This window comes from Symphalangus syndactylus, chromosome 13, assembly GCF_028878055.3.
Source record: "Symphalangus syndactylus isolate Jambi chromosome 13, NHGRI_mSymSyn1-v2.1_pri, whole genome shotgun sequence".
Taxonomy (NCBI): domain Eukaryota; kingdom Metazoa; phylum Chordata; class Mammalia; order Primates; family Hylobatidae; genus Symphalangus; species Symphalangus syndactylus.
Window position 1 is genome coordinate 127,483,977 of NC_072435.2, and position 12,565 is coordinate 127,496,541.

The following is a 12,565-nucleotide window of genomic DNA, read 5'->3' on the forward strand; positions in this document are numbered from 1 at the left end:
GCTACTCAGGAGGCTGAGGCAGGAGAAGAGCTTGAACCCGGGAGGCAGAAGTTGCAGTGAGCCGAGATTGCGCCACTGCACTCCAGCCTGGGCAACAGTGAGACTGTCTCAAAAAAAAAGAAAAAAAAAAATGCCCTTGGCCTCCCTTCTGCTCCACAGGAGCTCACTGGTGGCCTCTGCGGGCTTGGAGAGCCACGGCCGGACCCCATCTCCATCCCCACCCTGCAGCAGCTCCCCCAGTCCCTCGGGGTAAGCAGGGCCCCAGGCTGGGTGGATGGGGCTGTGAACAGTCCCCCAGCTGGAGGTTGGGCTTCCTGTGTGTCGCAGCCAGCCTGGGCCTGCTGTGTCCAGAGGCCCCTGCCTTCTTCTCCCAGGCCTTGCAGGACTGCGGGGTCTGCTGGGTCGTCCTAAAGAAGGGACTATAGTGGGAGGAGCATTGACAGGAGTAGGTGAATGAGGAAACCAACCAGGGACGCCAGGGCCAGCACAGTCCTGTCGCAAGCCCTGAGCCTGTAGGGCCCGGAATGGCAAGGGCCCCGGCCAGGGTGGCCTCCCACTGGCTGGGTGCAGACTGGGAGTCCAGGTGGGGTGCAGGTGCCACAGTGCTGGTGTGTGTAGAGGCACGGAAGCCGGCTCTTTTCAGACCTGGCATGGGGCTCAGGGTGGCCTCTGTCCTAGCTAGGAAGTCTGGGCCTAGGCTTTCTTCTGGTGCCCCAGCTCCATGACCTCAGCTTCTTGTGACCCCAGTGTCTGTCATGATCCTGACCTCTCTCCACCACAGCCGGGCTGGCCCGTTCTCCAGCAGCAGGTGCGGCGCCTCTGTCCCCATTCCAGTCCCCACGCAGGTGCAGAACTACCAGCGCATTGAGCGAAACCTGCAGTCGCCCACCCAGTTCCAAACACCTCGGTGAGTGTGGAGCCCCCAGGTAGCCAGGCGTGGCCGGGGCCTTGTGTGGCAGGAGCCCTTCCACGGCTCCCATAGAGGGACAGGGTCGTCATCCATGTGCAGTTGTGCAGGCTGCGCACTGCATAACTCAGCACCACCATTTACTTTGTCGATGTCTTGGGTTTCTAGAGTTATTTTGACAGTTTTCTGATCAGTAAAATCTCTCTAGTTTATAAAATCAATATTGACTTTGGCCAGTTTTAACAAACAGAAGTAAATGGTGGGAGTAAAGGGTACCTTTCTTTGAACTCACAGAAGGCTCTGTGGGCCAGTGGGTGTCTGGCAGGGGATGGAGAGTTTAGGGTGAGGGTGCCTTGGGTTGGCGCCGTGGGCAGGAATGCTAAGGGGCCAACTCCTCCCACACACCCACTGTGTGGCCAGTTACCTGGACGGAATGCAGCAGAGGATGAGCCATCTGTCAGCACTGTAGCCACTTGGCATGGCGTGGGGTCCTGGGCTGCTGGGGCCTCCCCTCCTAATACCTGCCTTGTTCCCAGGTCCTCTGCCGTCCGCAGGTCAGGCAGCACCAGCCCCCTGGGCTTTGCAAGGGCCAGCCCCTCACCCCCTGCCCACGCTGAGCATGGAGGCGTCCTGGCCAGGAAGATGTCTCCGGGTGGAGGCCGGCCCTACACGCCATCCCCTCAAGGTGCGCCTGCAGGCTGGGGCCTGGGAAGGGGTGTCTGTAGGCGGTGGGCGAGGAGGCTGTCTCTGTCCCAGCTGGACCCTGACAGATCTCTGTTTTCCCCAAGTTGGAACCATCCCTGAGCGGCCAGGCTGGAGCGGGACGCCCTCCCTACAGGGAGCTGAGATGCGGGGTGGCAGGTCCCCTCGTCCAGGTGGGTGCAGTCCGGAGTGGGGAGGGGTGCTAGGCTGACCTCCTTCACTCACGTTGTCGTCCTGGTCTAAAGCCCTTGCTTTTTTCCAAGTGAAAAGGAGTGGGAAGGAAACTCGTGGAACAGAAGCCAACTGCCTCTCCAGCTCCTGGCTGTGTGAGCTGGGGCAGGTTTCTTATCCCCTCTGTGCCAGTCTTCTGTGCTGGCTGGGGGTCAGGTTTAAGAGTGGCACCTCAGCTACTCGGGAGGCTGAGGCAGGAGAATCGCTTGAACCTGGGAGGCAGAGGTTGCAGTGAGCCAAGATCACACCACTGCACTCCAGCCTGAACGACAGGGCGAGACTTCGTCTCAAAAAAAAAAAAAAAAAAGAGTGGGGCCTTAGAGTGCGTCTACCCCAAGGGGCCTCCGCGTGGCAGCAGTGGGGCCTAGGGCTGGGCCGCTGGACCGGAAGGTCGTGATGAGGCGTGTCTCTCTCTCTAGGCTCCTCTGCACCCGAGCACTCTACCCGCACTCCTGGGCTGGGCTGCCGCCTGCACAGTGCCCCCAACCTGTCTGACTTGCACGTCGTCCGCCCCAAGCTGCCCAAACCTCCCACGGACCCCCTGGGAGCCGTGTTCAGCCCACCACAGGCCAGCCCTCCCCAGCTGTCCCACGGGCTGCAGTCCTGCCGGAACCTGCGGGGCTCACCCAAGCTGCCCGACTTCCTGCAGCGAAACCCCCTGCCCCCCATCCTGGGCTCCCCTACCAAGGTAATGGGCACTGCCATGTGTGCAGGGGCACAGAGCCCTGGGGAAGATGGGTGGGAGCGACCAGTCCTGAACAAAGACCGAGGAAGGCAGCTCTGTAGCTTTTGACCCCCGCCTGGGCTCGTGCTCAGGCCACTCCCACATACCTTGCCGGTTCCTGCGGACTCGGCCCCTTCCCCAGGCACCGGGCCCCAGGGCTGCAGACCTGCGGGGCAGTCTTCACCCCATCTCTGTCCTCCTAGGCTGTGCCCTCCTTCGACTTCCCAAAGACCCCCAGCTCCCAGAACCTGCTGGCCCTCCTAGCCCGGCAGGGCGTGGTGATGACGCCCCCTCGAAACCGGACGCTGCCTGACCTCTCTGAGGTGGGACCCTTCCACGGTCAGCCGCTGGGCCCTGGCCTGCGGCCAGGCGAGGACCCCAAGGGTCCCTTTGGCCGGTGAGTTGAGGGGACAGGCCTTGGATGGGCTTCTGAGGGGCTGCCCCTTTCCCCTGCATTGTTCTGCTGTGTACTTCTGGGGGGTAGAACAGGAAAAGGCCAGCCTTGCCCTTATGTGGGTGCCCAGTGTGGCTGGGTGCCAGAGAGCCTGGCCCACCTATGGCTGGCCCTAGACCCCCAGCAGGTCCCCATTCTGGGCCTCGTCATGCCCGCCTGTAAGCTGGGGTGACAGGAGCGCCTGCCTCTCGAGGTGGGCCAGGGGACCGTGCATCATGTGTGTCTGGCCTGCAGAGGGACCTCTCGAGGTCCAGTTAGGGTGGGGTGGGCCAGGCACCTAGCACAGCCCTGCACCCTCCCGTAGGTCTTTCAGCACCAGCCGCCTCACTGACCTGCTCCTTAAGGCGGCGTTTGGGACACAAGCCCCGGACCCGGGCAGCACAGAGAGCCTGCAGGAGAAGCCCATGGAGATCGGTGTGTGGGTGGGTGGGGTTCGGAGGCTGTGGGAGGAGGGTCGAGTGGGGTTCGGAGGCTGTGGGAGGAGGGTCGAGTGGGGTTCGGAGGCTGTGGGTGGGGTTCGGAGGCTGTGGGTGGGGCTCGGAGGCTGTGGGTGGGGGGTCGGAGGCTGTGGGGGGGGGTCGGAGGCTGTGGGGGGGGGTCGGAGGCTGTGGGGGGGGTCGGGGGGCAGCCGGGATGCTCCTGAGACCTTCCTTGCTCCCCCAGCACCCTCAGCTGGCTTTGGAGGGAGCCTGCACCCAGGAGCCCGTGCTGGGGGAGCCAGCAGCCCCTCCCCGGTAGTCTTCACCGTGGGCTCTCCCCCGAGCGGGAGCACGCCGCCCCAGGGCCCCCGCACCAGGATGTTCTCAGGTGAGGGCTGGCTAGGCTGAGGCCCTGTCCCTTTTGGGGTGGTGGCAGCGCCCTAGAGGAGGGGGGCATCCTCTAACTCGGGTCACTGGTCTACGGCCCCCCAGAGCCCAGGGGTGCCTGAGGAAGCAGCTCAGGCCCCTGAGAAACCCATGCTCTATCTCCCCATCTGCAAAATGGACGTGGTTCTGGTACCCGCCCCTCAGGCCACCCCTGCCATTCAACCTATGAGTGATAGGTGCTCATTCCCATTTGTCCCCAAAACATGAGCTGAGCAGGGACGGTGTCTGGATCGTGGCCTCCTTGCCCAGCTGCCGTGGGCTGTGCTGTGTTGGTCAGGAGTCGCCCTGATGAGCACAGGCCGTGCAGACAGGCGTGCCCCTCAGTTCCCCAGCCAGTGGCGTGTGGGGATGCTCTGGGCCTGGGGCCTGGCTGGGTCCCCACTGTGGGTTCTGCCTGGGGAGGGGCGGGCTTGTGGGCGTCTGGTTCTGGCCAGCGGCTGCCATCCCTGGGGTCACCTGCCAGCCCCATAGCGAGGGTGGGGGACTGCCTTGCCCTTTGAGGTCCTTTTGGCCCTCGGGCCCACCTGTGGGGCACAGTAGCACACCAGGCCACCCACCTACCCCATTCCAGACAGTGGCAGCTGCCCTCCTCCCAGGCAGATCTGGGCTGCGGGTTGGGATACCCAGAGGGTCCCTTGATGGGCACCACAGCCCTTGGCCTGATGTGGGGAGCTGGGGACCTGGGGGTTGTGGTGAGTGGCAAGAGGTTGAGGAGGGGCTCTAGGGGCCTGCTGTGCTTCTCCTGTTAGAGCATTGGGATGTAACAGGGTGTAAACCGAGGCAGAGGCACATTGGGCCCTGGAGGTGTGGGAGTCTGTGGGGGATGGGGGCCACGCTGTCTGCTGGTCCTGGTGTGCCCCTCACCGCCCTCTCCCTGCAGTAGGCTCCACTGGCTCTGCTGGCTCTTCTGCCCGCCACCTGGTGCCTGGGGCCTGCAGCGAGGCCCCAGCCCCTGAGCTCCCTGCTCCAGGACATGGCTGCAGCTTTGCCGACCCCATTGCTGCGAACCTGGAGGGTGCTGTGACCTTCGAGGCCCCCGACCTCCCTGAGGAGACCCTCATGGAGGTGAGGGCTGGAGTGAGCAAGGGTTCCCATTCTGGCTGGAGGGTGTGTGGGGTGTAGGGTGTGTGGGGTGTTGGGTGTGGCACATCCCAGCTGCCCGGGCTGCAGCAGGGGAGGGGACCCTGCCCTGCCTCCCCAAGGCGTCATCAGTGAGTCTCAAGGGAGACAAGCCCCTTCCAAGCCCAGGCAGCATGTGCCACCCTGACGGCCACTTTCTGCAGCAAGAGCACACCGAGATCCTGCGTGGTCTGCGCTTCACGCTGCTGTTCGTGCAGCACGTCTTGGAGATTGCAGCCCTGAAGGGCAGCGCCAGCGAGGCGGCCGGGGGCCCTGAGTACCAGCTGCAGGAGAGTGTGGTGGCCGACCAGATCAGCCTGCTGAGCCGAGAATGGGGGTGGGTGCCGCCAGGGCTGGGGCGGGGTGGGGAGGGCGGTGGCCTGGGGCCCAGGACCAACCTGCCTCCTCTGATCTGCCTGCCGCCCCCAGCTTCGCGGAACAGCTGGTGCTGTACCTGAAGGTGGCCGAGCTACTGTCCTCCGGCCTTCAAACTGCCATCGACCAGATCCGGGCTGGCAAGCTCTGCCTGTCGTCCACCGTGAAGCAGGGTGAGGGCTGCAACCGCTCAGCCCACATGCCGGGTTGGGGAGGAAGCCCACCTTGCAACTGTCCGGGTGACAGAGTGACAGGGAGGCTGCTTGAGTAGGCCCTTGTGCAAAGGTGCAAAGGCCTTGGGGCCTGACCCAGTGTGCAGAGCACAGAGGCCGTGGGGTCAGATGGCACCCAGGACAAGGTGTGGAGCCTGGCCACACACTGAAGGCCACGGGGAGCCTGGGCTGTGGCAGGGAGGGAAGGGACGTGCTCGCTCAGTGCACAGGGCAGATCATGGCCACTCCAGCCCTGCCCCGTGTCTGCTGCACCCTGAGCTGACCACCGTCGTCCTTTGCAGTGGTGCGCAGGCTGAATGAGCTGTACAAGGCCAGCGTGGTATCCTGCCAGGGCCTGAGCCTGCGGCTGCAGCGCTTCTTCCTGGACAAGCAGCGGCTCCTGGACCGCATCCACAGCATCACTGCCGAGAGGCTCATCTTCAGCCATGCTGTGCAGATGGTACGGGACAGACAGACGCCAGTGGGGCAGGGGCCAGGAACTTCCAGGCCGGCGGTCTCCACTGGGAGGGGACCTTGATGCCCACAGCTTGGTGAGACTTTAGGGGGTGTCACTTCTGGAGGTCTTGAAATGACAGCATTATGCCCCCCCCAGCCTCCTGCAGGCGCTCACAGCTCGGCTGGTGCGTCCTTGATTGTACGGGTGCCGTGGCCCATGTGCATCCTGCCATGCCTCGCCCCGACTCAGTTTCCCCAATTGTAAAACGAGAGACTTGGTCTTCAGGCCTCATAGTCAGGTGTCAGCCTCCAGAAGCAGCACCTGGTCCCAGACAACCTGCCTGGAAGTGTGGTGCACTCAGGTGGTACCGTGGGCACGAACTCCCTGCTTGGGTTCTGAAGAGCTCCTTCTGCCTCTGAGGTGGGGCCCCCTTTTTATTTTTATTTATTTATTTATTTTTTTAAGAGAGGGTCTTGCACTGTTGCCCAGGCTGAAGTGTAGTGCAGCCGCTAACTCCTGGGCTCAAGCGATCCTCTTGCCTCAGCTTCCCAAGACGCTGGGTATTACAGGCAAAAACTCATGAGTGCCTGAGTCTCCTTTTTTTTAAGAAAATTTATGCATGTCCAGTCTGAACAAACATGGGAAAAGTCAGCCTCCCTCCTGCCCCCGCTTCCTGCCCAGGCAGGCCAGGCAGCAGCAGTAATGACACTCACTGAGCAGCGGGCACTCTGCTGTCCTGGGGCTGGGCTGACAGCGCTGGCCAGGGTCCTCTGGTTCCAGGCAGCGTCTCCCCTTGGCCCTGTGACCATCCCCTCTGCACAGCAGGCTGCACCAGCACTTATGTCCCCATGTCACTGCCCTGAGCGCCTGTCTGCCACCCCTGGGCCACTGCCGTGGGTGCAGGGCAGCCCTTGCTGGGAGGGAGGGGGGTGAGCTGGCCCTGTCCAGCCTCTGTCCTCGCCCCCAGGTGCAGTCGGCTGCCCTGGATGAGATGTTCCAGCACCGTGAGGGCTGCGTCCCGCGCTACCACAAGGCCCTGCTGCTCCTGGAGGGGCTGCAGCACATGCTCTCGGACCAGGCTGACATCGAGAACGTCGCCAAGTGTGAGTGTGCGAGGCTGGGCTGGGGGCTGGGGGCTCTGGGCGTCTCCCTCATGCTCCCCTCTCCCTCCACAGGCAAACTGTGCATTGAGCGGAGACTCTCGGCGCTGCTGACTGGCATCTGTGCCTGACCTTTCTGGCCTGGCTGGGCCCCCGGTCCTGCCAAGCCCTGCGGGGTGGGCTCTGTGTGCTGGCTGGACTCCTCGGGACAAGCCCATGGCGCTGATCGCTGGTGCTGAGCCCTGCCCTGGGCCCCACGGACAGTCAGCCTGCCGGCCTCCCTGCAGCTCACGGGGCAGAACCAGCACATCTGGAGCCACACAGCTTGGGGGTGTCTCCCATCTTTTACAGGTGGGGATCACAGAATTTCTGCCCCTCCTGCTGCCTGGCACAGCAGGCGTGGGTGCCACCACCCTCTAGCCCCAGGGCAGCCCCGGAGGACAGGCAAGGGCCTGAGACTGCTGCCGACTCAAAGCCAAAGCGAGCTCCTGCTTAGGGCGGGTCAGCAGGCACTGTGCCCAGAAAGAGCCTGCGGCCTCGGCGTCCCCCAGTCTCCAGGAGCCTCTCCCTCCGAGATACCCACCCAGCTTTGTCAATCACCCAAGCACTTTATGCAGATAGAGACAGAACCTGGACCTCACCAGGGACTGCTGGGCAGCGATTCCTGGCAGTGGCCTGGTGTTTGTACATACACATATGCGGACACATGCAAGGGCCCCCAAGCCTCAGCACCGGACCACGTTGCTGCCCAGGTCTGGACCTCAAGGGGAGAACTGGCTCCGGCGGGAGTGGGGCCCTGCGCTAGAGGCAGAGGCAGTTCTTTGTTCAAGCGTTCCTCTAGAGACCGGCAGCAGAGGCACCGTGTTCTCTCAGCCCTGGATACGTCTTGTAATCTTTCACACTTTATTCCTAAAATGTGTCTTATTTTTATGCAGCTCATTTTTTCTTTAAAGAAGAAAACTTACAGGTGTTTAAGAATTGGTTTTGGGAGGACGAGGACTGGGCCGGGTTGGAGGCAGATGGCGCAGGGGTGTGTGGCAGGAGGGTGAGGCTGCTTTGCACACCTGTCAGTGGCTGTCCCCTGCTGCCCCTCCCTGTGGGAGCAGCAGGACAGGTGTGTGCCCAGCACCCTCTCCACCTGGGCCTGGGGGCAGATGAGGGGAATACTTCATGCAAAGAAAAAAGTAATGTGCAAAAGCTCCCCGTCCAGCTTTGACAGTCAGTTTTGAAGTCAGCTCCTCGGCAGGGCAGGCCTGATGACAGCCCTGTCCCTCCCTGCCTCTGCCTTGCCCAGGGCTACTGAGGGTGTCCACAGAGGGGCCTGCCTTCCGGATTCCAGGCGGGCATGCGCTGCAAACCCCGCCTGGGCCTCCCTTGGTCTGCCCAGCCCTCGGTCAGCCCTGCCTGAATCAGTAGATACTTGAACGAGTCCCCAGTCTGCAGGAGGCAGCAGTGGGGCCATGGACCCATGTGGGGGGTTCCAGGGTCACACGCCACATAACAGACAAAAATACACACACGTGTGTTTTTATTTGCAATACTTGAAATATTGCCACTGTGCTTGGACTTAGAAGAAGAAAATCCCCGTGACTTCTTCCTCATCACCTTGATGGCTTTATTCTCACCTTGTGGGGCATGTTAGTATTTATTGCTTCATGGCCGACTGGAATCCTGAGTCCTGGGAAGCTGGCACTGCGGGGATCTTGCCCAGCGTCCTGGTCCTCTTGCTTCCATCGCGGCCACGTGTGCGTGTGTCCAAGCAGGTCCTGGGCGCCTCAACTGCTGCCCCTGGTTGAATGTTCTCTCGATAGTGCTGGACCCTTTGTCTATTTTAAAGCAGATTTTGTGTGATTTCCTGCCCTTTGTGTTATATTGTGTAATATCAATTTAAGGAAATAAACCTTTGGAATTGTTGGGCTGGTGTCACCACTTGTCTTTGTTGGCTTGTCACTGTTTTCAGGGTTCTGTCATTTTCTTAGCCGAGGCGCAGGAGCCCCAGGGTCCCCTCCATGGGTGCCCACAATGGTCGACACAGCCCTGGGAGCAGAGCCCCAGGGCAGAAGCTGGATGTGTTGAGGGACAATGCAGACCCCTGCGCCGCAGGAAGCCTCTCCCGCCAGGCTGGGGGTCCTGCACAGGGTGAAGAGACTCCAGAGGGCAGGGCACCCGCCTTGGGATAGCTTTGGGCACCTGCTTTGACTCCTCTGGGGGATACACCTAGGAGGGGTTTTCGGGGCCACGTGGAGCTCTGTTAACTTCCAAGAAGCCTCACAGTTCGTTCACTGCAGCCTCTGAGCAGCTGGGCCTCCAAGGCCTTGCCATGTGGTTTTGACTTGCATTTCCCCAAGGGGTCATGACGTTGAGCATCACAGGTACTTGGCGGCCATTTGTGTGTCTTTGGAGGAACATCTAAATCCTTTGCCCTTTTTTAAAAATTATTTTAATTTGAGACAAGTACCTTGCTCAGGCTGGAGTGCAGTGGCGCGATCTCGGCTCACTGCAACCTCTGCCTCCTAGGTTCAAGAGATTCTTCTGCCTCAGCCTCCCAAGTAGCTGGGACTACAGCCACCAAGCCCGGCTAATTTTTGTTTTGTTTTGTTTTTAGTAGAGATGGGGTTTTACCGTATTAGCCAGGATAGTTTCAATCTGATGTTGTGGTCTGCCTACCTCGGCCTTAACAAAGTGCTGGGATTACAGGGTGTGAACCAGCGCACCCGGTTTTTTTTTTTTTTTTTTTTTTTGAGACAGTCTCCCTCTGTTGCCCAGGCTGGAGTGCAGTGGTGCAATCTTGGCTCACTGCAATCTCTGCCTCCCGGGTTCAAGCAATTCTCCAGCCTCAGGCTCCCGAGTAGCTGGGATTATAGGCCTGTGCCACCACGCCCAACTAGTTTTTGTATTTTTAGTAGAGACGGAGTTTCACCATGTTGTCCAGGATGGTCTCAATCTGACCCCGTGATCCACTTGCCTGCCTCATCCTCCCAAAGTCCTGGGATTACAGGCGTGAGCCACCACACCCTGACTTTTTTTTTTAGTTGAAGTCTTGCTCTGTGGCCCAGACTGGAGTGCAGTGGTGCAATCTGGGCTCGCTGCAATGTCCACCTCCTGGGTTCAAACAATTCTCCTGCCTCAGCCTCTCAAATAGCTGGGACTACAGGCATGCGCCCAGCTAATTTTTTGTATTTTTAGTAGAGACGGAGTTTCACATGTTGGCCAGGCTGGTCTCGAACTCCTGTAGGGTTCGCGTTTTTAAAACTACATATTGTTTTTATTAGATAAAAATAACTTGCTAAAAACTGCTAACCACAATAAGAAGTGAAAGTTCATTAAGAGGTTGGTGTTCTCTAGGAAGGGGAAGGCGAAGACCTTGATTTCTGAGTCCCAAGAGGGGCTGCTTCCAAACTGAGCCTCCTCAGGCAGAAACAGCCGCACTCGGCGCGGGGTGAGAAGGTGGAGCAGCTGCCAGGTTGTGGGCGCCGTGATCCTCCTGGTACGTCTGAAACGTAAAGAAATGCCCAGGGCCGGGCGCGGTGGCTCACGCTTGTAATCCCAGCACTTTGGGAGGCCGAGGCGGGCAAATCACGAGGTCAGGAGATCGAGACCACGGTGAAACCCCGTCTCTACTAAAAATACAAAAAAATTAGCCGGGCGTGGTGGCAGGCGCCTGTAGTCCCAGCTACTCGGAGTGGCTGAGGCAGAATGGTGTGAACCCGGGAGGCGGAGCTTGCAGTGAGCCGAGATCGTGCCACTGCACTCCAGCCTGGGCGACACAGCGAGACTCCGTCTCAAAAAAAAAAAAAAAAAAGAAATGCCCAGACAGTCACTACAAACATGGAATTTTGTTGGTGTTAATACCATTTTTTAGAGCAGTTTTTTTTTGTTTTTTTGAGATGGAGTCTCGCTCTGTCGCCCAGGCTGGAGTGCAGTGGCGCAATCTCGGCTCACTGCAAGCTCCGCCTCCCGGGTTCACGCCATTCTCCTGCCTCAGCCTCTCCGAGTAGCTGGGACTACAGGCGCCCGCCACCACGCCCGGCTAATTTTTTTGTATTTTTAGTAGAGACGGGGTTTCACCGTGGTCTCGATCTCCTGACCTCGTGATCCGCCCGCCTCGGCCTCCCAAAGTGCTGGGATTACAAGCGTGAGCCACCGCGCCCGGCCAGAGCAGTTTTATATCTGTAGGAAAATTGAGTAGGACGTACAGAGAGATCTGCCCTCTCCCCTGTCAGTAACACGTCACATTCGTGCAGTGCCTTTGTCTCTGCCATTGAACCCAATATTCATATTTTAGATTTTTAAAAATCATGGACAGTTCTAATACTACAGGTTCTGTCATAGTACCCGAAGTCCATAGTTCACATCATGGGGTCACTCGTACACTGGGCTTTGCAAAGGTGTCACGCCACACATCACGCTAAGGTCCTCTGGGCTCCACCTGTTCCCCTCTCCCAGCCTAGCTCTGCTGGCCTCAGTCTTCCTGTCCTCGTAGTTTTTCTTGTTTCAGAATGTCCCGTAGTTGGAATCATACACTATGCCCAGGGCCTGGGAGCTCATTTCCTTTTTTTTTGAGACGGAGTCTCACTCTGTCGCCCAGGCTGTAGTGCAGTGGCGCGATCTCGGCTCACCGCAAGCTCCGCCTCCTGGGTTCATGCCATTCTCCTGCCTCAGCCTCCCAAGTAGCTGGGACTACAGGCACCGGTCACCACCCCCAGCTATTCTTGTTTGTATTTTTAGTAGAGACGGGGTTTCACCATGTTAGTCAGGATGGTCTCAATCTCCTGACCTTGTGATCTGCCAGCCTCGGCCTCCCAAAGTGCTAGGATTACAGGCGTGAGCCACTGCGCCTGGCCATTTTTTTTTTTTTTTTCTTTTTGAGACAGTCTGGCTCTGTTGTCCAGGCTGGAGTAAAGTGGCAGGAACTCAGCTCACTGCAACCTCCACCTCCCAAGGTTCAAGCGACTCTTGTACCCCAGTCTCCTGAGTAGCTGGGATTACAGGCGTGAGCCACTGCACCCAGCCTGGCTAATTTTTGTATTTTTAGAGACAGGTTTTGCCACGCTGGCCAGGCTGGTCTCAAACTCCAGGCCTTAAGTGATCCACCCTCCCAGAGCGTTAGGATTACAGGCATGAGCCACCATGCCTGGCCTCATTTCTTTTTAGAGCTGCATAGTATTCCATTGTCTGGAGGTACCACAGTTTTTCCATTCACCTGCCGACATATCGGTTGTTTCTGCGTTTGGGCAGCGGTAAATAAAGCTGCTGTAAAGGTCCTTGTGTCAGAGCCAGGTGGTGAGGGTGGGCCCAGGGGAAGCCGTGGCAGTACAGGAGGGACCTCATCCTTGCACACGCTAGCCATGTGGGGGCAGGGCTCCAAGCCAGGGGGACCAGGCCTTGGTGCCCACACTGCCACAGAACTGTGGCCCC

At 59.6% G+C, this 12,565-nt stretch overlaps 1 protein-coding gene across 4 annotated transcripts in view; it reads left to right on the forward strand.

Annotated features, from left to right (window-relative positions):
• The window catches only part of ULK1 (unc-51 like autophagy activating kinase 1), a 28,872-nt gene extending 19,811 nt beyond the window's left edge, over positions 1-9,061 (forward strand). For 2 of the 4 annotated variants that reach the window (XM_055236785.2, XM_063614776.1), the window contains 14 exons: positions 160-249; positions 782-907; positions 1,444-1,592; positions 1,696-1,782; positions 2,260-2,528; positions 2,768-2,961; positions 3,323-3,432; positions 3,682-3,825; positions 4,765-4,949; positions 5,168-5,340; positions 5,433-5,551; positions 5,893-6,050; positions 7,015-7,150; positions 7,223-9,061. In XM_055236785.2, the coding sequence (XP_055092760.1) occupies positions 160-249; positions 782-907; positions 1,444-1,592; positions 1,696-1,782; positions 2,260-2,528; positions 2,768-2,961; positions 3,323-3,432; positions 3,682-3,825; positions 4,765-4,949; positions 5,168-5,340; positions 5,433-5,551; positions 5,893-6,050; positions 7,015-7,150; positions 7,223-7,278 (1,996 nt within the window). In that variant the 3' untranslated portion in view covers positions 7,279-9,061. The remainder of the gene's footprint in view (positions 1-159; positions 250-781; positions 908-1,443; positions 1,593-1,695; positions 1,783-2,259; positions 2,529-2,767; positions 2,962-3,322; positions 3,433-3,681; positions 3,826-4,764; positions 4,950-5,167; positions 5,341-5,432; positions 5,552-5,892; positions 6,051-7,014; positions 7,151-7,222) is intronic. The other 2 variants (XM_063614775.1, XM_055236786.2) reach the window with 2 other exon arrangements.
• Positions 9,062-12,565: the final 3,504 nt, after the last annotated feature.